The following is a 27,777-nucleotide window of genomic DNA, read 5'->3' as shown; positions in this document are numbered from 1 at the left end:
ACTGAGCTGCATTTGGTAACTTAGGGTGGATGCAGCCTTTATGGTCTCACTAGACAGAGCAGACTGTTGCAGTTTGTTGTCACAAACAACAGATTCTATTTCCCAGAGGGGCTCTTTGACAGTGCTAGGCCATAAGTACAGCTTGTGAAGTGGATTACTGTCTTCCTCCATGAATGAAAAAATGGAGGCAAGAAGAAAGCTGTGAAAATATTTGAGATTTCAAACATTCCCACTCTGCATCTGAAAAATCAAGACTGCTTGCATGTTCTCATTTATAGTTGCAAGATGATAGACAGTGAACTAACTACTGTGGTAAGTCTGTGATTAGCTCCCCTGCTGAAGCTATTCTGCCATTTAAAAATAATTATGTATTGGCCAACTGAAACATTGCATTATAACCCAATAGCTATGTTATTCATTGAGTGCATTGGAGTTTAACATTCAAATCTCTACTGGGTCTTTTTCCTGTATCCCACGATTGTGTTACAAATGTCAAGTGTGAGCACGTGAATACCCTAAGTGCAGTAGTGACATAGTGGAGTTTCACGAAAAGGACTTGCTTCCAGCTACACCTGTAGTTAGCGAGTAAAGGAGCTGCACCTGGAAGAGCTGGGAGCGAATATGATTTAAAAACATCTTGAGTAAATTTTGACAGACTTACCAGAGGCATATGAAATTACTCTGATTTGGGATTAGGGAAGATGAGTCAATTCCCAGGGTGAAAGCTAGGACTATAAAGCTGAAATCAGGTATGATGGATCACTATAGCCAGCCACTGTCCTGCTGCACAGCATGAGGCTGGAAATACTGTGATTTGTATTGTTCATCAGTAGATGGCCTGGCTATGCTTCTGTTCCTGACTTTGACCAAGCAAAACCACCCATATGCGGAGGTATTTGGACATCGCACAAGCACAAAACCTGGAACTGATACAAGAAGCAGAAGAGAAAGCTGATGAAACTGCATGGCTTTCTTAGTCATTACAAAGTCACAGAGGTCTGTTTGAATCAGGAGAGAAGGATAACTTATTGATGCATTACTTTCCTTTGATTGATGACGTGTTGCTGGGCACACTGAGTGCTGCTCTAAAAACGTGACCTAATTTGTGGGTTGACTCTGCATAATACTCTAAAGGAATTAATAACAGGTAATGGTCCCTATTTTTAAGGGTTTCTTTCAGCAATACTTTTTGATAAGGTAGCTGAAGCACTGGTGTCAGGTACTTCCTCCAGTATGCGTAATCAAATAGGTGAGCAGATAAGATAAATACATATATCACAGAACCAGACTAAAGGGGAAAAAAAACCTTGCAGATTCCAGGGATCAATATTTAATATTTTAGAGTACTCTAGTGTTCCCCTGCAGTGCGTTTTTATGGTCATCGTGTCAGAGATTCATGGCACAAGAGCAAAAGTCTCAGCAGCGATACCTAACTAGCTTTGTAGCTCGAAAACAAATGGCTCTGTACTATATATAAAAAAAGCTAGCACTCCAGAGAAGCTACTGTAGGGAGAGTTTGAAGAGTTCTGTTTCTGAAAAGGGAGCAAATGCTCAATGTTTTCTGCAGGAATTGTGACAGTTTGTTGGGGTCTTTGTTCTGGGTTTGGAGAGAGTCTGTTTCCAGGTTTGGATCTGTAAGAATTACTGTGCTGGTCAGGCCACATGGCTGGTACCTTGTGCCCAAGTGCAGCCATAAATAGCTGCTTAGAAGGGATGTGAGAACAGAATGAGTGTATCTCACTCTTTTCATAGGTTTTCCAAGTTTCTGACGACTCAGAAACTCAGGGGGCTCTTGAGCCAAATGTGGTTTCTATGTAATTAATTATCCTGAGTGGATTTCTGTCCAGAGACAGTTGTTTACCTTTGAAGATGTGGAAATTTTTAGTACCTGCAGTAACTTTGGCAAGGAGCTCTATGGCTCGACTATTCACTGTTTTTGAACTATCTCCTTCTGCTGTTTTTGACCTGATTCCTACTAGCTTTTTTTGTATTTGAAGAAAGAACGATCAAATCATCCCTGTACGCTTTCTCTGTGCCATCATGACTTTACAGAACTGTGTCATTTTTTCCATTTTCTGGATTGAAAATCAATTGTTTGTTTAGTTATTTGTCATGTGGAAGATGCTCTGTAGCTTTGAGCATGTTTTTCCTTCCCTGAACCCTTTCCATCTTTCCAGCTAGAAATGGAAAGGAAAGAGGATATCTCAATCACCGGACTGGGAAGTGGAGTAAGTGAACAGTTTGAACCCTAATCTGAGTTTTGGTTAAGAGCAGAACTGCAGAGTCAAGCTAGTTTTGGATGTGCTTGCTGTAGAACTGGAAGGCTTTTGTATGGCAGGAAGAGTGATACTAATGTCATAGATCTGACACAGTTTGCTGCTTAGAGATGGGAGAAATGAGCTGCATCCAGCTGCAGGAGGGAACTAGAATTCAGTGGATCTATCTTAATCAACCAGCATCCCTGTTCAAGGATACCAGTCCCTGCAGTATCTGATCAGCAGAAGATGCAAAGGGGCGATTCTGCTGCTGCAAATTCTATGAGGAGAAAGGAGGAGTAATTTAGATGGTGAAGAAATAATGTGTCAGCCACTGTAAGGAAGGTAGGGTGCTGGACTACTGATGTTGGAGTTGTGGTGGTTTTTTTCTATTTGTAGAGGGTGGTATAAAATGCAAGTTTTCAAAACATTTTAAATACAAACCTGCTTTAACTGGTTTCTAGGCTATAGAATGATAGAATCATTAATTTTGGAAAAGACGTCTAAGATCATCAAGTCCAACCATCAACCTCACACCACCATGCCCACTAAACCATGTCCTGAAATGCCACATCCACATGTTTTTTGAACACCTTCAGGGATGGTGACTTCACCACTTTCCTGGGCAGCCTGTTCCAGTGCTTGACAACTCTTTCAGCAAATAAATTCCTCCTAATATCCTAATCTAAACCTCCCCTGGTGCAACTTGAGGACATTTCCTCTCATCCTATCGCTAGTTACCTGGAAGAAGAGATCAACACTCACCTCGCTACAAACTCCTTTCAGGTAGTTGTAGAGAGCGATAAGGTCTCCCCTCAGCCTGCTCTTCTCCTGACTGAACAATTCCAGTTCCCTCAGACACTGCTCATAAGACTTGTGCTCCAGACCCCTCACCAGCTTTGTTGGCCTTGTCTGGACACATTCTAGCATTTTAAAGTCCTTCTTGTAGTAAGGGGCCCAAAACTGAGCACAGTATTCAAGACGCAGCCTCACCAATGCCAAGTACAGAGGAAGGATCACTTCCCTACTCCTGCTGGCCACACTATGTCTGATACAAGCCAGGATGCCATTGGCCTTCTTGGCCACCTGGGCACACTGCTCGCTTACATTCAGCCGGCTGTCAGCCAGTGTACCCAGGTCCTTCTCCTATGGGCAGATCTGCAGTCACTCTTCCCCAAGCCTATAACATTGCATGGGGTTGTTGTGATCCAAGTGCAGAACTCAGTGCTTGACCTTGTTGAAGGTCTCAGCCCATCAATTCAGCCTTTCCAGGTCCCTCTGCAGAGCCTTTCTACCCTCAAGCAGATCAGCACTCCCACCCAATTTGGTGTTGTCTGCAAACTTAGTGAGGGAGCACTCAAACCCTTCATCCAGATCATTGATAAAATTATTAAACAAAAGTGGCCCCAACACTGAACCCTAGGGAACATCACTTGTGACTGGCCACTATCTGGATTTAACTCTATTCACTGCAACTTTCTGTGCTCAGCCACCCAGCTAGTTTTTTACCCAGCAAAGGGTATGTCTGTCCCAGCCATGACCCACCAGCTTCTCCAGGAGGATGCTGTGGGTGAAGGTGTCAAAGGCTTTACTAAAGTCCAGGTAGACAACGTCCACAGCCTTCCCCTCATCCACTAGGCAGGTCACCTTGTTATAGAAGGAGATCACGTTGGTCAGGCAAAACCTTTCATGAACCCATGCTGACTGGGCCTGATCCCCTGGTTGTTCTGCACATGCCGTGTGAGAACACTGAAGTTGAACTGCTCAAAGGTGGTGGTGGGGGTCAAGCTTGGTGTCCTTGTGCTCAGTATCCCACGACCTGGCTACTTCTCTAACCCAGCTCCCCACCAAAGGATATGTTACATCTGGAAATGAAACACTTTTGTGCTTTGTACTGTGTCACTCAAAGTTAATAACGTGAAGGAGGGTTTGCCTGTTGCTATGGAGGTGCCCAGTTGGTCAGGCCATGGACCTGCTTCTTGAGAGGATCTTAGGTTTGCCCTAACAGACAAAATTTTTTTGCACTCACAAGTAACTAGAAATAGCTTTGTTCTATAACATGCTTTTATGTTTGTATGCTTGGGCCTAACCCTGTAATGAAGAAACTAGATGCAAGAGAGAACTAATTTGACATAAATGGGAGCAGAGAAGGAATCAGAAATTTTGCTGTAGAAATAATATAGCTCCTTCTAGACAGGCTGTGGTTTATGAAGACTGAGCTCTAAGCAGTTAGAAACACTAAAGAAAAAGCCTCTAATAAAATAACAAATTATAGCCAGACACTAGATTTGGTTTTATTTCTTGTAGCATTAAGTTTCCAAAAGTGGTTAGATCATAATCTGTGAGGTTACTGAACTGCAAATGCAAATTTACATGCACGCAAGTAATACATTTTGACATATAGGTTAACAAGAGAATGGTGCAAATTTCACACAGCACTGGCTTGCTAATTACGTTTGTTTATTTTCTGAAGCAACTTCATTTTCATTAAGAAATTGCAGATTCTGCAATAGTAATCTTTGCTGGTAGTTCAATAGCTACCAATAGCTACTCTGAATATGTGCTCTGCTACGACAGCAATGAAAGCGAGCCTGAAAAAAAGAGCTTGGGAAGAATTTGTGGAATTTAGGAGTGCAGGCAAGTGGCAAGCATCTACCGTTTCGGTGTTGGATACAGTAGAAATAGGCTGAGGAATAGATGGAAGGAGTCTATGAATTTTGATAGAGTTTTTTGCATATCTGTGTTCTCTTTTGACCTAGAGTAGGAAATGTATTGGCAAAAAGGCATAAGTATCTTTTATAGAACCTATGTAAATGGGACAAAAGAAAGGACCCAGCATAAGCTTTCAGTGCTCAACAGTTGCTCAGGTGTTTTGGGTAATAATTACAAAGGATATAAGTTACAGGAATAAAGGTTTAAATAAATAAAATCGGAAAAGAAGCAGTAGAAGAAAGGTTCAGAATATATTGACACTGCTCTTCCTGACTGTCCTTGTGCCTTCACCGATATGTTGAAGGAAGGAGATAATCCTCTGCTCTGTGTAGGTATAATTCATACTAACATTGCTGCACTTATTTTTTTCTTTGGTTGTAGCACATACATGTGAAACTCACTTGTAAAATGCATTCATGTACAGTCCAGAACTGTGGGCGGTCTCATTCTGCTAAAGCTTTTTCATGTACTGTAGTATGTCCCATACTACATTAAGAAGTATTCTTAGAGGAATATATAGGTGTCAAAGTAAATTTTGTAATGCTCTTTGCTTTTTCTATTGCATTTTATTTTTACTTAAATCTGTAAGATCCTGTGACACAGAGTGGTAATTGAGTAATTTGTACAAGACATGGAGATCCTTTGGCAGCAGCACACAGGTCTATGCGAAAGTCAAGAAGTTCAGCATGTGGCAACTAATTTCAGCCATGCCTATGTCTCACTTAGGACCGAGTAAATGTCTGTGCTGTGGGTGCACAGGTGTGGGAATTGGCTTTATCTGTGATTTCCATGGAGCCAGAGCAGCTGAGGAGTGCTGTGCAAAAAAAAATATTTTGGTGGCTGCGGGTGGGGTTCCCTTGGGAGCAGCCCCCTGAATGCAGCTGCCTGATGGTCTGGCTAAGACCTGCTGGGGTGGGCCAGCTCCGGGTTCTCCTCACTCAGAGATCTGTGCAACCATGGCTCTGTCCCTGCACACCCAGCCCTCCTTTTGGGGGTCAGTGGGCCCATCTAGAGAAGAAAGCCAGGAAATTCTACTTTCAGACAGAAACCAAACCAATTATGTGTCATGAAGGAAGATCTGAAACCATGCTCTTACCTTTTTACCATCTGGAATATTTCAGTAAATAATTTTGCTTCCAGAAGGGACATTCATACATGTAGCTAGTATTCATAACCCAAATACCATCTTCTTATGGAAAGAGTCTTAAAATTTCTGTCTGTACAGAGCTGAAAAGATCCTAACTTAATATTCACAACTATGCATAATCTGAATTAAGTACTGGCTCAGGGACTGAGAATATCACATGTGTTCAGTCTGATTCTCTCACCCAGCATCTTCCTGGGTATTTTTCTTGTATGCACAGATAAAAGTATGGAAGTAAGAAAAAATATGGCTCGTATTAATAAGGAGCTAACTATGCCTAGGGCTTAATTACTTAATGCTGCAGTTTTGGACATGATTCTTGTGCCTGTCATCATTTTTCTACCAAATGGCATTGAGTGCTGGATGGAATATGGTCCTATAAACTTTTAATTGAGATTTTTTTGGGTGATCTACCATAATAATTCTCTAAGTAGAGCTTGATTATATATTTATAGGTCCAACTCTGACACCACAGAAAGCCAAGGAGAGGTTTTGCTGTTGCTTTCAAAGAGTTTAGGTCTGTGGGCTAAATACTACCTTAATTCCCATCTATACTGTCTCCTACAAGTCAATATGGTTATACACCTGCAAACAGAGGTAGGATTTGTTGCTGTGAAATTAATGTTAATCCTTTACTTGCCAAAACCTGTTCGGGAATATGGGTTTCTGCAGGGGATAAGAATCAACTTGGGAGGACGCTTGATTTTGCAATTGTGTCTCTTTCTTTGTCCAAACCAAGCTGATGTGGTACAGCATGCAGCACATCCTGTTGGCTACTTCTTAGCACTGGCAGGCCTTCTGATGCTATTGTATAAAAGGTTTTTGATTTGTTAACAGTTTTGGAAAGTTAAAGGAAATACTCTAAACCTGGAGAGTACTGTTGAAGACAAAGGACAGTTTATGGAGAAGGGCCTTGTGTCTGTTAATTTTGGTTGCTTTGGTTTGATTCCAGCTGTAGCTGAAGTCGCAGTGCAAGGTCAACAGAACATCAGTATGATGGTGCCGTTTCAGGCACATTTTGAACACCCCTCCACTTCCACAGTCTTTTGGTTCAAGCTTGGTTTGGGATTTTGCTTTTTCATCAGTCAAAGCCTTAGTTTTGGCAAGATAACCTTGTTTCGGTTTGCAACTGTAGGCTTTGTATTTTCTGTACGTGATGGAGAACTTCATATAGATCATCACTGTGGCATTGATAAATATGGTGTCTACTGATAGTGCTAGATAAAACACTCAGAGCTGAACTCAGAATTGACTTTGCGAAGAGTGGGTACTCCCAGATTATCCTTTTTTTTTTCTCCATGAAACATATTACTCTTTTTCTAAATGTTTTTCTTTCCTCATTTGAATCAGTAGGCTGTAATTGTTACAGTTATATAGTTTAACTATATAAAAATGGCTAAAATTATAGTTTAACAAGACATTTTACATTTTTAGAATGTAAAGATCTTTATGGGATTAATTTTTCAACTTCGAATAAACATGTTAGCTTATGAACAGATTCATATTATACATCTGCAATGAGTTTAGGACCAATATGAGTGCAGTAATCTTGCCTATCAGTGGAAGCCTGATCACCAATGACCATTTCAGAGTGATCTCCATGTCTGGCAAGTCACTCCTAGACTACAGTCACTGTAAATTCCTTGGACCTTTGTAGAGTGAGGAGCTGTGATGTCTCTGCTCACAGGTACTTGCTTAGTATAACTTTTATCCACTTTTCTGAACACATGTTCATGTGACTTGCTTTGTGTTTACAGACTTGTAGCAGGTAACTTCATGGTGACTCAGTTGACTAATCTGTGGTTATGATAAATTCATTTTATGTGCCCTGACTGCTGAAAATCAGTGAGCTACAAGGAGATGCTCAACTATACTTGAAAAAGATTTTGTATCTTCAATTTGGATATATTTTTAGTAGCAAAATTAATAGATATTTAAAATTCCCTGAGCTACTTTTCTTCTTTGATCTGTCTGTCATCTTGACATGAATAGAACTTACATTTTTGTGCTGATGCCTACTATCTTTTTTGGTTTTTGGTTTGTTTTTTTTTTTGCAAGGCAAGTTAAGTAAACGCATTAAAAGCCACAAAAGCTTTTGGGAGTCCCTTTGCATTTATGTGATTAAAAGAACATTGAGTTTAAATGCATTGTTGCTGTTAGAAACTGTAATGTTTGAAAACAAGCCTCAGCTATTAAATCAGTTTTCAGTAAATAGATGCAAGAAGTTAATTTTCTCTTTTAAATGTTTAGAAAATTACTGTTGATGCTGTTATTTTGGAATTAAGTTCTACCCTTATTTGCTCCTCAAAAATAAATTTACAGTGGAAATGACTGTGAAGAAATAATGCATTTTTTCCTTGAAATGAAAAATTAAAAACTTTGCTGGCCAGTTGTCCCTGTCTCTTCAGTCTGTTTCCACCCCCACAATTTCAGAGCTTGCAAAAGTTCTGAGATCCTTCCAGCCCCAGGAGGCTGCTTCCCTTCCTGAAGATATGACTTCCCCTCATTAGCAGATACTTGATCATGTATGCAAGAACCTCATACCCCTCCTCAGCTAAAATGTCACGGGAGGCTCAGTGACTCTTTTGCATCGCTTCCTGCAGTGCAGTTGCCATATGCAGCAATTGACCTGGTGATTAGGTGGGACACAGCCTTCTCCAGGGAATGGCATCATGAGGAGCACCACATGTGCCTGGTGCCTCCCCCAGGGGAATGCCTGTCAGGGAGGACTTTTAGGGTCTGTCTCTGGGCTAGCCAAGGACAGTTATTAAAGAGGCCTTGCAGCCTGCAGTAATTAACTCTGACAGTGCACTGGCATCAGGTGGTGATTCAGTAAACTCTCTGCTTATAACATGAGGATTGACTGTAGTGTGATCTTGTTGATGCACTTTACTTCTTGTGAATCTGTGGATTTACTTTACCAGTCTATCCAAACCTTCTCCCAGATAAGTGGAAGAGGCTCTGGTCCCAGTTTTCCCATTATGCAGTTTCCTTAGAGCATTGCAGCACGTTAGAGGACAGACTTTGCCTCTCCAACTTGAAGAGGTTTTCTTGGTATTTCAGGGAGTGTTGCAACTTTATTCCTTCTCTTCTGAGTCATCTTCTTAATGCACTTGCTGGGGAGTCTACAGATAATTGTGGAAAATAGGTCCTGAGGGCTGGGCTAGGCTTTTGGAGAGATTCTGGCTATGGATGCCGGAAGAAGCAAAGTGTCTAAGGTTGATACTGTCTGTACTCTGGGTGTTCTTTGAAGTAAAGAAATTCACAGCTGGGGCAACAGTCCCTTGTATGTGTATTTGTATAAATATATGTGTAGAAATGATCTCGTGTATTTGTTCCAAGTTCTGCTCTCTTGGGTCATGCCAACCTGCCAGTGTTCAAGTCTCTGGTGCTTTGCTGAGGAGTCATATTCTCCAAGCTGTAGCATAAGCCAGGATGCTGAGGGAGCACTTTTGGGGTGCCAGCTCTTGCCCATGTAGTGTATAAAATCAGGAATGTTCTTGCTTTGATAGGTTTTGTTAATGCAGAGTCCTGATTTGAAAGAGTAGCAGGACAAAGACACGGAAAACAGAAATGGCCGAGCCCTGAAGAGAGACCCTGCTTACAGCCTGCAAATTGTGAAGGATCTTGATGGATCAAGTGCGTCATATGAAGCAGCATAGACTGATGAGTGTGGTTGGGCAGCAGTGACGTATATTTCCTCAGATTTTTTAGTTTTCTTTTTAGCTTGGCTTTCAGAGGACTCCATCTCTTGGGAGTCCCAGCTAACATGTCAAAAGACCTGACTGTGCCTCTTATGTTATCTGTGTGAAAGGTCTAGATGACTGGAATTTGAAGCAACAGCTTGAGAAAGAAATGAGCAAATATTCACTACAGCTACCATAGGGACCGCTGAACATGAATTCACATTACATGTTGTAAAATAAAGTGGAAACGGAATGGCTCATTATTGCACATCATTTGTTCTTAATAACTCCATATTAAATTAATAAACCTTAAAACCCCAGGTTTTAGAAGTTGTTCAAGATAAGAGTCAAATGACAGGGAAGGGGAAATAGGAAGGGTAAAGCATTAGGGCTTCAGTGCCTTACACTTAACAAATGACCTGAGCAGCAGTTCATAATTTCTGTGGTCTCATCTCCTTAGCTGCATCTTAAGCTTCAGCACTGTTAGTTAATAATGTTGAAAGCACTAGATGTTCTTTTTCTGATGGTGTTGAGCAAGTTGAGGCACGTATGCTTTTGTGGGATTGATTTTTCCCATCATCTCTTTGACCATTAGTTCTGGTGGAGGGAAATTGCTGATTTGCCAGGAAACCCCAGCCTTTTAGATAGAAACACTTTCTCTGCTTTAGTGTTGAGGTTCCTGATTCTGCAGCTTCAAGGGTCTCCAAGGTTTTCAGCTGAGATAAAATGGGAGGGTTGGCAGACATCATCTTTGTGCAGAGCAAGCCTAAATTCTGATTATTTAGGAGTAATTCAAACATGGAGTGGGATATCCAGTGGCTCCAACTCTGCGGGAACCAACTTCTTATTCCAGAAAATATATTGCATCTGTAAGGTAGGCAACTGCCATACATGTTGTCTTGTCTTGGCTGGGCTCCCCAGTGTTGGAGGTATAGAGGTACTCCCTTACTGATACCGCTGCAGCATTGTATTGCTTGGACTACATTTTCTGCTTCCTTACAAACTCATGATGGTTTTATTTTGGTTGCCATCTGAGTTTTTCCTCCAGAAGCTCCTGATAAAAGGAACATATAATTTCAATGTATTCACGAGAGGTTAAGCTCCACTGCGCTCACTAGAGTGCATGCTTTCTCCAAGTATGTCAAACCTCTGCACTAGAGGAATTTGCATGTAATGATACTGTGTGCTATGGCTGTCAACAGAAATGCGAATGCTGGTGTGCATCTGTCCCCAGGTGCTCTAATGAGGAGCACCACATCTCCTAAAACTTCTGCTTATAAAGAGATTGTTCTGAGCATTTGCCCTTTCTGAAAGGTCTGAATGCAAAGCAGTTAGATGAGGGAAAAAGGAGAATATTGTTGTATATATATACTTTGAAATCCCCAAAGGAAACCTCGTTTCAGTGAGCCTAAATACATTTCAAAGTGGCAGACTAAACAAAATACTTCAAGAAGGTAACTCTGAAAAATTAAACTTTGTTTTCTTATTTAGAAATGCTGCTGGCTGTGAATAGGGTCACTGCCTTTGTTGGAAGTAGTGAATCATCTATAATGAAAGACTTAGCCATTGAATTCTACTACTTTTCTGCTTTTGATCTATTCACAAGCTCATCATGAGATTTATTTGTTGCTCAAAAATCTCCCTGCACTTCTACTCAATAATGGTCCCGCATGAATAGCTGTCAAGTAGCCGGTATTGCTTGATGTCTGGACTCCAACATTGGACTGTACTGGCTAGTTGCCTGGGTTACCCGTGTTACATCTCTCTGTTTCTTGTAGTGGAGCATTCCTGATACTGCTCAACAGACTGTGAATTTTGAATAATTCAGTCAAATGTGAAATGCCAGCTGTTTCTTTGGTGATGTCTTTGAGATTGAAATATAAGCAACTATTCACAAATTTATTTGCACCAGCTCTGAATGAAGAAAGCTACCAAGAACAGGAGTCACCAGTATTTCTGAATCAACATTTGCCTGCAATTTGAGCAACTTTTACAGAGGAAGAAAACACCTTTACTTCATTAATTCTTAGGATTAATTTCCAACAGTGGAATTTTTGAAAGTCTTTCAGTTATATGTATCTTCTTATGAGATGATAATTACAACTGTATGAGAGATTTAATCTCTAGATGAATAGTTTTAGAGCTAAAATATTAAAGGTCTCCTTCTCTTCTAAAGAAAAAGGAATTAGTCTTTGCATGCTGTGAACATATCACATGCAGCTGAATTAAGAGTGGTCCATTCAAATATCCTTTAAAATCTTAAATCCAGTAGAAAGAATGTAAAGATGGTTTCTTTTCTGTTTGGCACTAGTCTTGCAAGTATTGACACACATTAGTAGTTGTATTGTCTTCATGGCAACTAGTTATATATAAGTACATATTTTATAAAGTGATGATTTGTGCTACTATGTGTCAGTGTGGGGCTGTAGCCTTATCCCATTAGTTTCTGTAGTAGGGAATATTCCTATCCATGAGCTAGGGTTGCAGTCATGCAGTTACTCAATCTCTCCTCCTTCCCCCTTGCGACAGGGCGAGCAAGTGAATCAGCTCTTGACATGGTTGGTGTTCTCAGGACTCATCCTGACAACATCTTTACAAGGTACTTTTAGAGAACAGATAAAATATCATGTTATATATAATCCTGAAAATTACCAAGTGAACCCAAATATCAGTCTCTAAGCTGTACCATGAGAGAACTAAGTGAAGTGGAATGGCTTGAGAGGCCTTTTTACGGACAAGACAGATTTTGAAGTACTGACTCTGTGATGTTAGCACCCAGCACCCTGCGCAAGCTTTTTGTATGGGTTCCAGGAGGGAGATTCCCAACTGCAAAATGGTATCATGTGAGGAGTGATTTTCAAAGCCTTAGAAACCAGTCAGATGAGGAGAGTTGAGCTTATCAGACCTTTTTTCCTGCCTTTGAAAATTTCTAAACACCCTTGAATAATGATTTTTTTTTAATAGCTGTCATAGCTATCACTGATTTTTTTCTTTTTCTTTTTGCTAGTCCAGTTTATGATGCAGGACAGTACCTACATGAAGATGAAGAATAGACATTGCATTTACCCTGTAGATCAGGCTTGGAGTTTGCCAGGGCTTGATCTGTTCTGTATCTTTCTTGTCAGTAGTAGGACAACTATTCTGAGCCTTGCAATCGCACATGTAATCAGCCAGACCAGCTATCCCAGTATCTTGTCTCTGACGCTGGCAAATTGCAGACATCTGGAGGACAGTGTAGCCGTATGGTGGTGGTATTTTCCTGGTATACATTGGCTTTAAATGCCAATAACTTTTGATTCAGGGACTCTGAAGGAAGAGATCTGCTCTGTTAGTATTTTACAGCCCTTAATAGGATTTTCTTCCATGGATCTATTTAATAATTTTTGAATCCATGTGGACAGGGTTTCATGAGCATAACTATAAAGCATCTTTCATATACTTTTGTTAAATAAGATAAATAAATTAAAATTATTGTACACTCTCTTGTGCTCCTAGCATAGTCATGATCATTACATTGATGCCTCTTGTCTTAGAAATTGTTTTCAGTCCTTTATTTGGCACTTTGATTCTTCATCTTATTTTGCTAGTTTGGCTAATGGAGCAGCATTTTAGTGGAAGGCTCTTCAAGAACCACAAAATTTATACAACATGGAAAGACACCTTTCCAACTTCAACAACCTACTTATAGCTTGTAGCAAAGCCACACTTCACCCCAAAGATGACAAGGAATGGGAAATAAAGGGAGATAACAGGGCACTGCTGTAGCTTGTAGAGGAGCCACATGCCTGGGGGCCACAGCTGGGGAGTATGCCAGAGACAGGTCCAAGCTTTGAAATTGGAACATGAGAGTCTGCATGCCCCCATTTGTGCCTGCATTTACCAGCCTACATGTAACATCAATGTAGTAATCAGCTATTTGCCTTCAGGTGAGCCTATAAAAAAATTATTCATCTCAACAGGCGTTTCTTTGTTCAGTCATTCCCACCCAAGTGCAGTTATCGCGTCTATAGTATAGAGTACCAGTACCATGGTCAACGTAGTTGACCATAAAAAAGAGGCACACAATGCGTATTTATGCATCTGGTCTATAAAGAGTGTCTCTGAATAGTAAATATTTAACCTCCTTATCAGTATGCCTCGTTGTTTGTAGACTTGAGAGCACAGCTTGCCAAAGCCTGCAGGGTCTCCTAATGCACCGAACCACTACTGCGTGTTTATCTGTGCGTGGAGGGGTGAGGGGAATCATGTATTGCTGACTACTGATCTGAAGATGGCAGCATTGGGTGAGCTATCTCATTTTATTAGCTGAGCGGAGTTCTTATAAATACAGAAATAGTAGTTATTGCATATAGCAAATTTATCAAAAAATCAGCTTTTCATTTGAAGGGCTTTTCTTAATGCTACAGTTTAATACCACAAGTTAGTAGTGGGCAGTCATATTTTATAACCTGGTTATTTTGTATGCATTTTATTTGAGTTAGTTATACTGACAGTACAAGTCTTATCAATACTGAAGATAGGCTCTCATCAGCAAATGTTGGCTCATAAATATGACTCCCTTTTATAATAATAATAATTTTTCAACTTAAGTAAAAAGATCCCTCTTTGTGTGCTGTCTACCCATCAAGAAGGAAGTGAAATTGAGGTCTTCCTCTGTCTTGTGAACACCCTACTCCTGGATAGCACTAATTGCTGGCTGCTCTTGCAGATCTATAACAAACACCGCACCCCCACCTTCCTATGCTGTTGTAGGTTTTAAGCACGAAAATGCCTGTGCTCACTGTGTTTTTTCAGGAGCCCAGTCCTGCTCTGTGTCTGTTGGGATGCTTATGTTCAGAGAGTAAGAACTGCTACCAGATAAGCTCTTTTAAGAGAGTTGAGGGGAAGGGGACAAACTCAAAGATGGCAGTGGAATTTAAGTGTAAAGCTAAGTGGTGGCAGCACAAACAGGGCCTGGACTGTAGCCTCCTGAAGGTTTTTTGTAAGAAATGTTTAGGAAGGGAAGCACAGTTTTGTGCTCTTCCTGGTGGCAGGATGTTCAGCTTCACTCATCACTCCTACAGTGATACCTTTGTCATTTTGTGTATCTGACTCACTGTTCCTGAGAAATCTCTTTTGGAAACCAGTTGCTTTGGCCTTCCTCTAAGTGGTGACATCAGCTCATTGCATCTAATGAAAAATTGTATGCCAGCGTGGCGTATCCAAGTCAATAGCAAAGCCAGAGGTGGAACTCTGATTTTTTTGTTTGATAATGTTGTTCTTTCACCTCTTCTTGTGGATATCTATGCCTTTGACTGCTGTGATGGAGTCTGACTCAAGACATTTGAAGTTACTGCAACCTTTCCTTTGTCCCAGCTGACTTAGCAGGTTTGGATCAGACACAGGGCTCATGTTTTTATTCTTTTTTATTACACCCTTCTACACAGTGCCATGCTGCATGAATCACTAGCTCTACAGGAACTTTTATGAGAGGCACAGAAATGAATCACTCCTCAATTTCTAAACATTTGTTGAACTTAAAAGAGCTGTTAATTTCTGGTCTTTTGCATTTGGTATGATACTCAGCCTGTAAGAGTGGGTGTGGTAAGAAGGAAATGGACACACCCCCCCCTCCATGGTGTGAGGATGTATTCTCAAGTTATTCAGAAAAACTTAAACAACCCAGTATTTGGCACTAAATCTTATCCTAAATTTATATTTCCTGCAAAGTCATGTAAATCTGTTAGATTCAGTGAAGTTATGTCCCTTTTCACAAACCCTGAAATTGTCAGATAATGTAATAAACATGCACAGATATATAGGGGTGTGTATGTATGCAGTATTTTTGTGTAAGTTAGAAATCAGCTTCTTAAAACCTTCATATGTAGAAATAGTTACTGGCTTAATCTCATCTGTTTGATCTAACATCAAAAAGCATTCTTGATGTGTCCTAACAAAACCAAACAGCTTCTCATCAGTTTTACAGCTCAGATATTTTACCTGGTTGAATGTAGACTAAAGAACAATTGTAATGGATTGGTCAAGTGAACTCATTCGACTGACTGTAAAATTCTTTCTGCAATTTAAGAAGCCAAACGGCATATTGTGGCAGATGCACCCACCCTACTAAAGACCTGAGAAAAACCCAACAAAGACAGTGCTAAAGTTTCTGGCCCTGGTGGCGCCAGGACTGCCTCCCCCCTCACAGCTCCACACAGTGGGGGTCAAAGGCGGGAAAGTTGGGGTCCTCAGACAGTAGGGGGTGACACGACCATGTACTGACCACAGATCAGATTTGACCAGGGTATAAATGGGGCCCCGTCGGAGGACTCATTGGAGTCGGTCCTCCTCGGAGCAGCGGGTCTGCAGTCGGGGACTCTCCCCTTGAGTTGGGACGCCACTTAAGGTAACTTCTCGAGATTCAGAGCCCTCCCTTTTTGGTGAGTGAGTGAGTGCACATTTTGGATCATTTGGCCAAATCTTAAGAATTCTTAACTCAGCTGTGTCTGGTAATATTCCCAACCAGCATATCGAACCTGTATTTGTTAAATGTCAGTGGGATGTTGTCTTGGTGAATGAAGTTGTGTCTGCTTCATTTCAGTTGCAGATTAAAGTTTGTTTGAGTTCATTATTTGTGTGAGTGTAGCCATTTTGGTGCGATTCGGTGACACATATTGTTTCTTCATTTGTGATAGAGTAAAATCTAGTGAAGACTAAAGCCCTGACTCTTAAGCATTTACATATAAGTAAGTTCATTCTAACTCCAGGCAGCTCTTAAATACGTGCCATACTTCAAAGTAGCGTCATCTTAAGCTTACAGCTGAGTGCTCTGAACTAGATCTCAGAGATCTTCAGAGGTTCTTAGACAGGTAGACCAACTGCCTTGTAGGATTTTATTTTAAGGCACCTCGTTTATTTCAGAAAGTTTCAGAAATCTCTGCAGATTACTCTCAGAGCCTTTGATACCTAAATGAACTTGCTTGTCTATTTCTAAATGACCATTCGTGTGAACTGCTTGGTTGTCCAGAAAAAAAACAGAATCTCACGTTTTTGTGCAAAGTTCTCTTACTGCAGAACATGATATTTAAAGTACTTAGGAGTAATATCATACTTTATCTGAATTTATACCAAAGACATGAAATTCTGAAGAAGTGGGGCAATTGAGTGAGTATGGTACCGATTGTCATTGCTGAAGTGCCTGTTTGCAACTATACTATATGTATCTGTATATCTGTGTATTTTACAGTGCTATTTTTTTACAATTGAATTTGGCCTTTGCAAGCAAGAAGGACAACTACGTGCTTATGGGGCAGGACTTCTATCTTCTATTGGTGAATTGAAGGTATGTGCCCTTACAGCAGAATCAACTTTCTTTTAATCTTAACAAAATAATGGTTCAATGTAAATATTTGGACTTTCAAATAACAGTTAAAGTTCTCAAGATAAAAAGCTTACTTGAAAAATGTGATATTGACCTAAAAGCTTTGTTTGAAATATCAGCTGGTACTTGAAGCATGAAATGGATTTGTAAGGACCGAAGTATCAAAGCAACTATAAAATATACAAAACTTATTTATGTCTGAATTTGCATTTTTTGTAAAAGGAGACTCATAGGTTCTCATAGGTTCGGGTGCCTTGGGCTCCAAAAGCTTTGTTTAGAAGAAAAGCATATATTTTTAATACAAAAAATATTTTTAAATCCGACACGATTCTGTTGTAGGTAATGCAATTTATTTCAATAGATTAATTACTGATATTAAAACAACAACATTTATTAAGGTCCTGATTCAGTAGCTAAATCATATCTAAAATTAAGGAATGCATATAAACTCATGCTAAACTTGATTTGCATGCCTACGTGACAGTATATAGAGCCCTATACTTTCATGGGTGAAAGTGTTTAACCTTGCACTGTGTGAGTAGTTGTAGTGGATCATTTATTGTCTCTTTTTATGCCTAGAAAACATAGGGAACAAGCAAAAGGTATTTCGTCACAAGTGTAGTATTTTGAGACATAATACATCTCCCTGTTGGCAAGGTGGAAGGGAAGGGAAAGGAGAGGGAGGAGTACTAAATTCTGGGACCCAAATGAACCCTTGGTGGCTTTCCAGGTAAATACTTGGTTTTAGAAAGCATATACAGAACAGTATTTACCAACTATTTTGCAATGTATCTGCTGTTTATTTGTGTTTAAACATCTTCCCACCCTCCTGGGCTGGCTTTCAGTGAACTATCTGGCAGTTTAATACAAGTATCTCAGTCTCTTTTTGCTGTTTGTTTCATCTGTAACTGAGGGTATTCATGGTGAAGGTCATTAGTCAAATTGCTATTCTTTCATTAGTAGAAAAAAGTTGAAGAAAATTACTTTCTCCAATATTTTTCTTTGATTGCATTACAGTTACTCTAAGTTCAGTGCATACATCAGTCACAGAAGCATTCTGTATAAGCCTGGCAATATTTTATACCCACAGCGCAGGAGTGGTTAAACACAAAGAGATGAACATATCTCACTTGTTTTTCCTTTGGCCCAAAAACATTCAGTGCTGAGTCCCAAACTCTGTGCAGGATTCTGCAGAGAATCTGGCCATTTATTTAAAATAACAGTTACGGTCATTAGGCAGTGACCCTGAAAATACCTATCACATAATTTACAAAATCTAAGGGCATAAAAGCAAGGAAATGAACAGTCAAGAACATAATAAATCTTCTACCATCAATGTCATAAACAAACACATTATTCTTGTCAAATGTGCATATTTTGTTACCACACATTTGTGATCCCAAATCTGTGATCTTCACTCAGCAATAATCTCAGAATATAAATGCAAAGAATAATCCTTTTGAAAAGCAACATTAAAAATTAAATAATGGGAACATTAATGGACTATATTGATCTTCTTCAAAGGTATGGCCATATATCATAACAATTTTGCCATAAATCAATAATATTATACACTTTTTTTAAAGAAAATAATATTTTACACTTTTACACTACCTATATATTTCATAGATGTGAACCCAGAAGGTACTATTAGATCATCTGTTTAGACTTCTTGTGTATCATAAGCTATTAAATTTCACCAGATCTTGCATATCCCAGGCATAGGGACTTAAGTTGGACATTTCAGTTACTGAGAGACTAAGCACTTGTGTGCTGCAGGCACAGAACAGCATCATACCATGAATAGCCACGATCTCCATGAGAGAACTGATAAGGTGAAAAATGTCTGGGAAGTCTTTGTGAGACTGTGCTCCAGGGTAGAAAAGAAGGTAAAAAGTAAAGAAAAAATGCAAAAAACCTAGAAAGTTTTCTGTTAATCTGCCCAGAGAGAAGTTCTTTCTAGACCAGAAACCTGGCAGTGAGTGTGCTTCTTGTCAACAAGATACATCACGCAGGTGCTTAGGAAGGAGACTGCCTGGCCATCCATGACATTGGGGCCTAGCCTTGCATCAAGCTGTCGCCAGTCTCTGATGTCTCCTCGGAAAGCAACCTGCCTTACCTCCACACTTATCTCCTAGCACCTATTGGGAGGGTAAACTTCTTCCTTGACCTGAAGGTTTCTGAGAGATAACACTAATATAATAGACTGTAGCTGGGATACCAATGATATCAATATCCTGACTGTAACTGAAATCTTAATGGATGGCAGCAATTGCTCTGAAAATTATAAGAACAATACTTTCTATTTCTGTGGTGAGTGGGAATGAATAGGACACTCAGACTGCACGGTCGTGAAGTCTGACCCACTTGTGTGCAACTCCCATACTTATCAATGGAGTCAGTGAAGAAGTCCTGTCAGAAGTAACTTTTCCATTCTTAAGACAGCAGTGATTGTATGCCCATAGTCCCTTCTATGAATCCTTGTCACTGGGAAGGTAGATCTTGTTTAAATGTTGAATTTTGCTACCTTGACTTTACAGGCATTTGATAGTAATATGCTTTTGTCAGCAAGAAGAAAAACTTTTCTCCAGCTGCCCTCCCTTATTAGTTCTCTTTTCGATGCAACAGTATTCACAGAAAACAAAACAGTAGCCAATTTCATATAAAATTTATAGAAATTTCTAGAAATAAATGAGTTGCACTATTTGCAGGATGGAAGTGGCCAGCAGTATTTGGGCCTTTCAGATGAGTGAGTGGCTTGTTCAGTCATCCCTATTTCTGTATTACACTGCTCCACTCTGCAGACCTTGTCAACAGCTTTGACACCAAAGAACTATAAAAGCTAGAGAAACGTGGGCACCAGCCTATCAATATAGGATTCCCTTCAAGTTTTTTTGCCCTGCTCAGTACTTAGACTTTGAATTTTGGATACTGAAAAATGCAACTCCTTATGTCCCTGCTATGGAACCATCAAGCTAAAAAATTTAAAAGCACAACAAAATAAGGAGAAAGAGAAGATTAAAAATGAAGCCTGGGGGGAAACGGATAATACAGTAAGTAGTTATAAAATATTCTGCCTAATATAGGAAGGTTAACTCTAGCTAACACTATTACACAGTATATATTTGGGGCTTAGAGATAAGGCAGAAATAATGTACATTTCAATTATTAAAACTATTTCTAAAAGGCAGTCCAAATGTCTTTGGAAACTTTAATCCATTTACTTTGTATGATACTCTCTTGAACTCTTTCATTAAAGGAGTCGTGTATCAATTTCTGTTGGCTGTAGATCAAGTCTTATAGCCATGTTATATGCTGCTTTATTTAACAGAGGTAGACTTCAAATCTTTCTGTATCGATTTTTTAAAGTCAAATACAATATCCAGTCACGCTTTGTTTTAATAATAGTTTATGTTAAGAGACAACATTAGTCTTTATAACCAAAAAGATTCAAATACAAGTTTTGGTTCTGCTTTCTGAAGAGGATGAGGAAGATGGAGAAGACAACTTCTGGATCTCAGATGCTCTTTTTAGTGCTCTTTTAAAAATAGTCTTTTCCAATATAGAAAATTGTGCTGATAACATAAAAAATTTCTGGTAAAATCAGATCACAAATCTGAAAGTGTTCTATGTTGTAGATAAGCAGAAAAGCATTTAAGAGCAAGTTTTCCAAGAGACTCTGTGTTCTCCCACAGAATAACAAGGTGATAAAATAAGTACTGGCACACAGGCAACTTCTCACCTGTGTTTTTATTCTGCCTTCCTGTACTCCTCAGACAGTACAGTATTTATAACTTATCTCAAGTTTTCTCCTTGCTAGCTGAAGGTTTTGCTTTTTTTTTTTCTTATGAAACTGAAAATCTCCAAGTTGCATTATTACACTCCATTTTTTATACTCAAAGGAGAAATTACAAGACCAAGCTCTTTTTTCATGTGTCAGTGATAGTGGTCACTTAGGAAATGATTCACAGTTGCTCAGTGTAAATCCCTGGTGCCGTCTGAGGCACCCCAGTATATCTGACCAGCTCTCCATATGCTACCTCAGAAACATGTAAGTCTTCTTTAGGTCCTGTGCTTTATCTTCCATCCCTGTACATCTTAGGCCCTTGAGACCTGTGGTTAGGTACCTCACTCACTCTCTTAATGTTTGATCTAACAGGGAGTGGAGGCACTTCTTTAGTGTCATACTTATTTCCAATAAAGGTAATTGTCTAATTCTTAAGCTGTCCAGTTGTCTGATACTGCTGCTTTTCACTGGTAATCAGTGATGATTCATTTTGAAGTTTCACTTCAGATTCATGTTGCTTGAACTGAAGGAGAATCACCAATAGCTGTATTAGCATAAGCAGTACCATTTGTATGAATGGGCCATTAGAGACAGTTATCACAAGTCCACAAGATGGTAAGATGCTCTATTTGACTGAAAGCTATTTTCCATATGATTGTTAGCTTTGACATCTCATTGGAGGTGGATAAGTGAAGAGGTTTCTGATGGAGAAATCTGTATTGGATACTTACTCATTTGAGTTCACTGAAGAACCGAATGTTCAACCAAAACATAAGTGAATAGTGTTCACTAAAAGAAATACAGGCCTAAGTCTGAAAGCTGTGGGACTCACCAGATGGATTTTTTTTTGTTGAGATTCTGTTCTTCATAATGTTGAGAGTGCCAAGGATTTTAGAGCACTGTGGTGTTTCTGAAAAAAACTCTAGTTTGGCTTTGACCATCCTACCTCACACTAGACACTTTATGGTCTGTCTGAAGCTTTGTCTGCAGACCCAGTTCAGTTGCCAAACTCTGGCATTGCTGGTGTCAGCGTATCTCCACAGCATTCTCATGAAAAAACTTGGTTGCCCAAGGCTTATATGGGCGAACACTCTGCTGGATCAAACACTGACTGATTCAGTTCCTAAGCAAAAGTAGCCAGTATCACTCTCTTGATTCCCTGCACAGGGCTTCGCTCGATCCACTCAGAGTTTTAAAACTTTGTGCTTTAGACATTTGAGGCATCAAGCCTCACCTGGAAGTATGAAGACACCTTAAGAGATGTTTTTATCAACAGTTAACCTCCCAGGGAGACTATTATAGTTCCCAGTCAAGTTAAACAAATTCGTTTTAGTAGAAGGAAGTAAATGTCTAAATTTTACACGCACTCAACCACATCATGGCTTTGCAAGGGCACAGTGATAACAAGGATACCGACAGGAGCCAAATAAGCTGAGTCTGTTCCTGCAGTCCATTTAGAAGAGGATGCTGGTTACGATTGGACCATTTTTGATTTTTTTTTTTTCAAATCTGTTTAACTGATGGCTGGCTAGAAACAACAAGCCTTGTGAAAAGGAAAAGATACATGTACTAAAGTTAATTCCCTGCAATTTTAAGATCCCATGCATTAATTTTTCATGTATTTATTTTTGGAGAGAGAGGAGGCGGGAAGAAGAGGTTCTTGTTCCAGTTTTATGTCCTGTTATTTGGAGACTGCAGGTTGAGAGCTAGTGTGTTATTTTCGGAGCCTTTCAGAGGGATTTAGGAATGAGCATAAGCAAGAGCTCAGATAAAAGGTGTGGTGAATACCTTAAGGTTAATACCTTACTCTGCTACAAAGAACGTCCATGCAGAAAGAAAGTAAAGAAATAAGAGACACCTCCAGACTTCAGGGATTTGCTCCTTCCCTGTCATTCCTCTATGCTTTTCATGCACATCTTCACTATGGATAGATATTAGGGGACTAAGGCAGGCTAAAAGTTGACCTAAATATACTCTCCTTCCTTACTTTGTACTTCTGTACAGCGCACTGAGGATGAAAATGTATGTGCTCTAGAAGTTAAGGTAGATCTAAAAGGTAACACAAGTATTGAAGTGAAAAAGGGAGCTAGAAAAAGATTGTTGGCAAATATCTCAGTACTGGATTTTCCGTTTTGCAACCTCTGTGTCCTTTCTAGTGGCTTGTGCCAGTCACATAAAGAAAGAGGCTAATCCAAAATCCTTTCTCTGGGTAGCAGCATTTGATGCCTCATCTGTCCAGGGTCTGCTCTGTATTTAACTATGCTGGTTTATTTCATTATTTTTTTCCTTGCAGTACTATACGGAGCATTATTGCTCAGGTGTACCTGGCAGAAGGGTAAAGCATTTAATCAGCACTTAATAAATGGACATTGTTTAATATGTTTCCAGCTATATTGTTTCACTCTTAAATTCACTGTCAGGAAAATAGTATATGAGTTTGACCTAAAAATGTAAAGCGCAGATTGTATGAATAGTTTGGTCAGACTCAATTCACCCACCAAGACGATGATCTATTCTGCCAATGAAGTGACATTTTGGAGATGTACATATTTGTAGTTGTATAGATGATTTTTCAGGAATGGTTATTTGATGACTTTCCTGTTTACAGTTGAAGATTTAGATCTGCATGCCTACGTGGCAGGTGCATTGCTAATAATAATAATAATAATTATTTTAATAGTTATTTTTGAAAAAAATTACTCAAAAAGAGCTTTTTTAAGTAACAAATTATTTATTCTGTTCAAACTGAAAAACCACTGTATGTAAAACTAGAGAGGCTGCTAACTAATAGGAAACAGCACAGCATTATGAAAGCTGTATATACGAACAGTTGTATAGATACACAGCAGTACCAAAATATGATTTAACAGATCCTGTGGTGTATTTTGCAGCATGCTCTGTCTGACAAGGCCAATGTCAAAACATTTGATCCAAAGACAACCTGTTTGCAAGAATGCCTTATCACTACTTTCCAGGAAGCTTACTTTGTTTCAGAAAGTTTTGAAGAAGCCAAAGAAAAGATGAGGTAAATTATTTCCCTTGACTCAAAGATCTAATTTTCTTCTCTTTAGTGGTCAAAAAAAAAGAAGTGTTAATTTTCTTTTTTCTTTCAGGGACTTTGCCAAATCAATCAATCGTCCCTTCTCTGTGTATTTCAATCCATATACACAAAGCATCGAGATTCTGAAGGATACCAGGAGTATAGAAAATGTCGTCCAGGACCTCCGCAGCGATCTAAACACTGTATGTGATGCTTTAAGCAAAATGAACAGATATTTAGGGATTTGATATGTGTGGGACTGTAATTTGCTGTCAACTGCTTTTTCTGTGGCCAGTCTAGTAACATCACATGATACAGCTAACTTCTTAAACCACAGATTTTCCCTTTACAGCTTGGCCTATGGCTTGTATCCTTGTGTAGCTCTGTCTAATTGTAATGTGCAGACAAACCGAGGCAATGCTAATTTGTAAATGCAACATGGAATGTGGCAGAATATATTCATCGATTCCTCAACACATCATGTACATTTTACACCATTAAAAACTTGCTTGGCAATGGTTTGGTTTCCTTAAGAGGGTTCACTTCAATGTATAAGAAATGGTGTTGATGATTTCATTAAGCCTGAGTTTATTTCTTTATAATCCGTTTCCTTCCATAAGAATCCAGAAAAAAGTATTTGCAACACTTTCCATTTTCTTTGTAAGAGAATCTGTATTTCTTTCTATAGTAGTGAAGACAATGTTTTGCTCATATATCTGTAACAGAACTGAGTGTCTCTTGTGACTGAACAATGCAATTTATATACCAGTGCTGAGATCAGGAAGGCTATGTATCAGTACTAAAAGGTCTGTGGAGATCACAGATTATGAGAACTCACAACTGACAAATGTTCAACGTGGCTGAGTAATTGCAGCAAAATAAAAAACCCCCAAACCCTCTGACAATTCACGCAGAAAGGTAGTTCTGGTTCATGCACGCGTTACTTGTGACAGTCCTGAGCATACGTGCTCTGTGAGGGCAACCTGGGAGTAAGAGAGGAAGTGATTGTGTTAATTCTGGGTTGTTAGATGTGAGTATAAAGCCCTTCTACATAATTGTGTGTCTTCCGCCTTCCCTTGTCTTTTGAACGTACTCCTTGCATTTCATGCATAATTTGCCTTTCCTCATTATGCCTCGTTCAACCTTGACATGGCCATGCATGACTGGGTCTATGCTGTATCAGTATCAGTGTGTATGAAAGGGTGAATATGGAAGTTGTTTTTTAATTATAGTCAAGATGATTATCAGTTAGTAGATAACTTGTGGGGTGATTAAATCATAGAGACACCTAAGCTGCCTATCTTGTACCAGATGGATGCAGGTAATGCCTGAGTTAATAAACTCTAAGTTAGCAGGCTCTGACAGAAGTACGAGCTCTGTCTGGGGAGCACAGTGCAGAAATATTTGAGTTGGCTCTTATCTAGAAGTAATAATTATGCATGTCTTTCCATTATCTGGGTTATTCTCTTCTCCTATTAACCAAGATAATGGAGAGTTGACGATAGTGTATGGACCCTTCTTAATGGAAACCACATGGCTTATGCAGATTGTGTCAGTATGGGTTAATGTGTCATAGCTTGTCTACATATATGGAAAATATGTATCTATTGAAGCTGCTCTCCCAGCTGAAAGAGCCATGCAGATACTCTTAAGTGTTGCTAGTAATTTCAGCATAAAAAGAGCACCATTTGATAGTACCAGCATATCCTTAAATAAGAGGCAATCTATAAGGATAATTTTCACAGGGAAATCTGCCACCTCCTCAAAGATAACTACGAGATAACAGAAAATGCTTTTTTCTCCATATGGTCCCTGCTGCATTCTAATGCTGCTGTTAATAGGGTGTGGAAAAATCCAGTTTTAGATTTAACTGTGACTGCCATTGGTACAAATGAAGAGCTGTTGAATTATCCCATGGGGATCAGCATGCCGGAGGAGTTTTTTAACTTCCTGATGTTAGTGCTGATTCTGTTAGCTAGCTCTTATCACAGAGGAATCGCTGGCAACTTTGGCATGGAAATTTCTTCCTTTGTCTTCTCATGGAATCTGATGAACCTCTCATAGCCCTTTCTGGAAAAAATGGACTGTACTGAGATTTGCTTTAACTGGTCTGAAAAAATCATTGTGCAAGGAGTAGTATATATCACTCGGTTCAAGAACTGACAAAGTATTGTTGCTTACTTAAGTAAAATAAAGCCACAATGAGTAACAAAGATCCAAAGCTTACAAAGTTAGTGACGCTTCCGCTTGAATCAGAATTACTCAGAAAAAAACCCCTTTAAATATAATATCTGGATTTATTCTTGACTTTTCTGAATAGCTTAAAATAAGAATTCCACAGCAGTAAAACAATAGAAGCATATCTTTGTTTTGTTTTGTGCTGTTAGCAAGTAAATCTTATTATGGATTAGGGAGAAATCCTTGAAATCCAATAGTCATTTTAGGACTAATGATGGCAAGGAAACTGTCTACAATGAAGATGTAATTTCAATGAAACAGAACATTGTCAAAGGATAATGGGCTCCTGCTGCTAGATATATGCTTAATCCAATGATTTTATTTCTATTATACAACATGATTAAAAATAAATTAAATATAATGGGCTTAGGAATAATAGTGATTTAGAGAGACAATTGCTCATTGTTCTTACATAGCAAAGCTGCCTTCTTACAGGCTGCAGAGCAAACTGGCTTTGGGCTTCAGCCAGTCAGGAGCCAGGACTGGGAAGGAATGCTTTAAAAAGTGCACTACTGCACTTTTATGAATCAAATAGTTCCAGCTTAGCTGAAATTCTTCTCTGTGGTTTTTATTAGCAAATTAAGATCAGCCATGCAGCAATCTCCTTGGATGACAAGCTCATTTAGGCATAATGAGGGAATTATTGACAGTTATCAAATTACACTAACGTTTCATTTAGAATAGGCCATATTTATGTAAGGTGCTTGTTTAGCTTTAGCGTGCTGGACTCTGAAAATTGCACTTCTGGCTTAGGCTCATTTATTTCCTGTGTAATTCTGAACTGATGCTTTATGAGTTTGAGATATATGGACTTGCTTTGCCTGCACAGAGTAAATGGGCCCGAGCTTAATGAATGTAAAGCATTGCAGTGTTTACTACCATGCAAAGTCTAAAATGAAAAACAACACTCTGAAACATTACAACAAATACAAATACCAAGTTTCATTTGCAAACTGAGACATGGTTCATGCTTTTCATTTCATTTGTTCGGTAGAGGGGGATGGAGTGGGAAGGTGTTAACACAATATATTGCATTTTCCCTCTCTACTCTTTGAGACATGTTTAGAAGCCTGTTTTATGTTTAGCCCTTCACCACACTTCAACAAAAGAAGGTGTCTTTTCCTTTCTTCTTGTTATGATACCCTAATGTGATGGAGAAAGTTCCAGAAATCTACTGTGCTCTAATGTATATTTATTGATGTGCTGTAATGGATTACAGAAGAAAGTCTCACGTCTTCAAAAGGACAGCCTGGCTCAGAGAGCTAAAGCTGCTGAAGGCTTTCACCTACAGTCTGCTGGTACAAATCCAGCCCAGTCAGCAGTTTCTGAAGGCTATCACCAGCCAGCAGCAGCCTGGCTTCCGTATGATGAACTAGGAAGCTGAGATTGCTTGGTTTGGAGTAGAGGAGATGGAGGGCAGACATGATAACCTTTTTCAAACACATAGAAATAGCTGCAAAATAGAAGGGACAAACTCTTCTTTGGCCTCAAGAACCAATGGGCTTAAATTTCAGGAATGGCGCATTAAGTTATTTAACAGTGAAACATGGGGGAC

General features: G+C 39.4%; 1 protein-coding gene across 1 annotated transcript in view; it reads left to right on the top strand.

Annotated features, from left to right (window-relative positions):
• The window catches only part of TPH2 (tryptophan hydroxylase 2), a gene marked incomplete at its 5' end in the record, with an annotated part of 47,165 nt that extends 22,276 nt beyond the window's left edge, over positions 1 to 24,889 (top strand). Inside the window, 3 exons of the mRNA XM_010192241.1 lie at positions 17,023 to 17,118; positions 23,836 to 23,969; positions 24,058 to 24,889. Of these exons, the coding sequence (XP_010190543.1) occupies positions 17,023 to 17,118; positions 23,836 to 23,969; positions 24,058 to 24,232 (405 nt within the window). The remainder of the gene's footprint in view (positions 1 to 17,022; positions 17,119 to 23,835; positions 23,970 to 24,057) is intronic.
• Positions 24,890 to 27,777: the final 2,888 nt, after the last annotated feature.

Source organism: Mesitornis unicolor, unplaced genomic scaffold (genome assembly GCF_000695765.1).
Source record: "Mesitornis unicolor isolate BGI_N332 unplaced genomic scaffold, ASM69576v1 scaffold3809, whole genome shotgun sequence".
Classification (NCBI taxonomy): domain Eukaryota; kingdom Metazoa; phylum Chordata; class Aves; order Mesitornithiformes; family Mesitornithidae; genus Mesitornis; species Mesitornis unicolor.
This window is presented reverse-complemented; position numbering and strand designations above follow the sequence as displayed.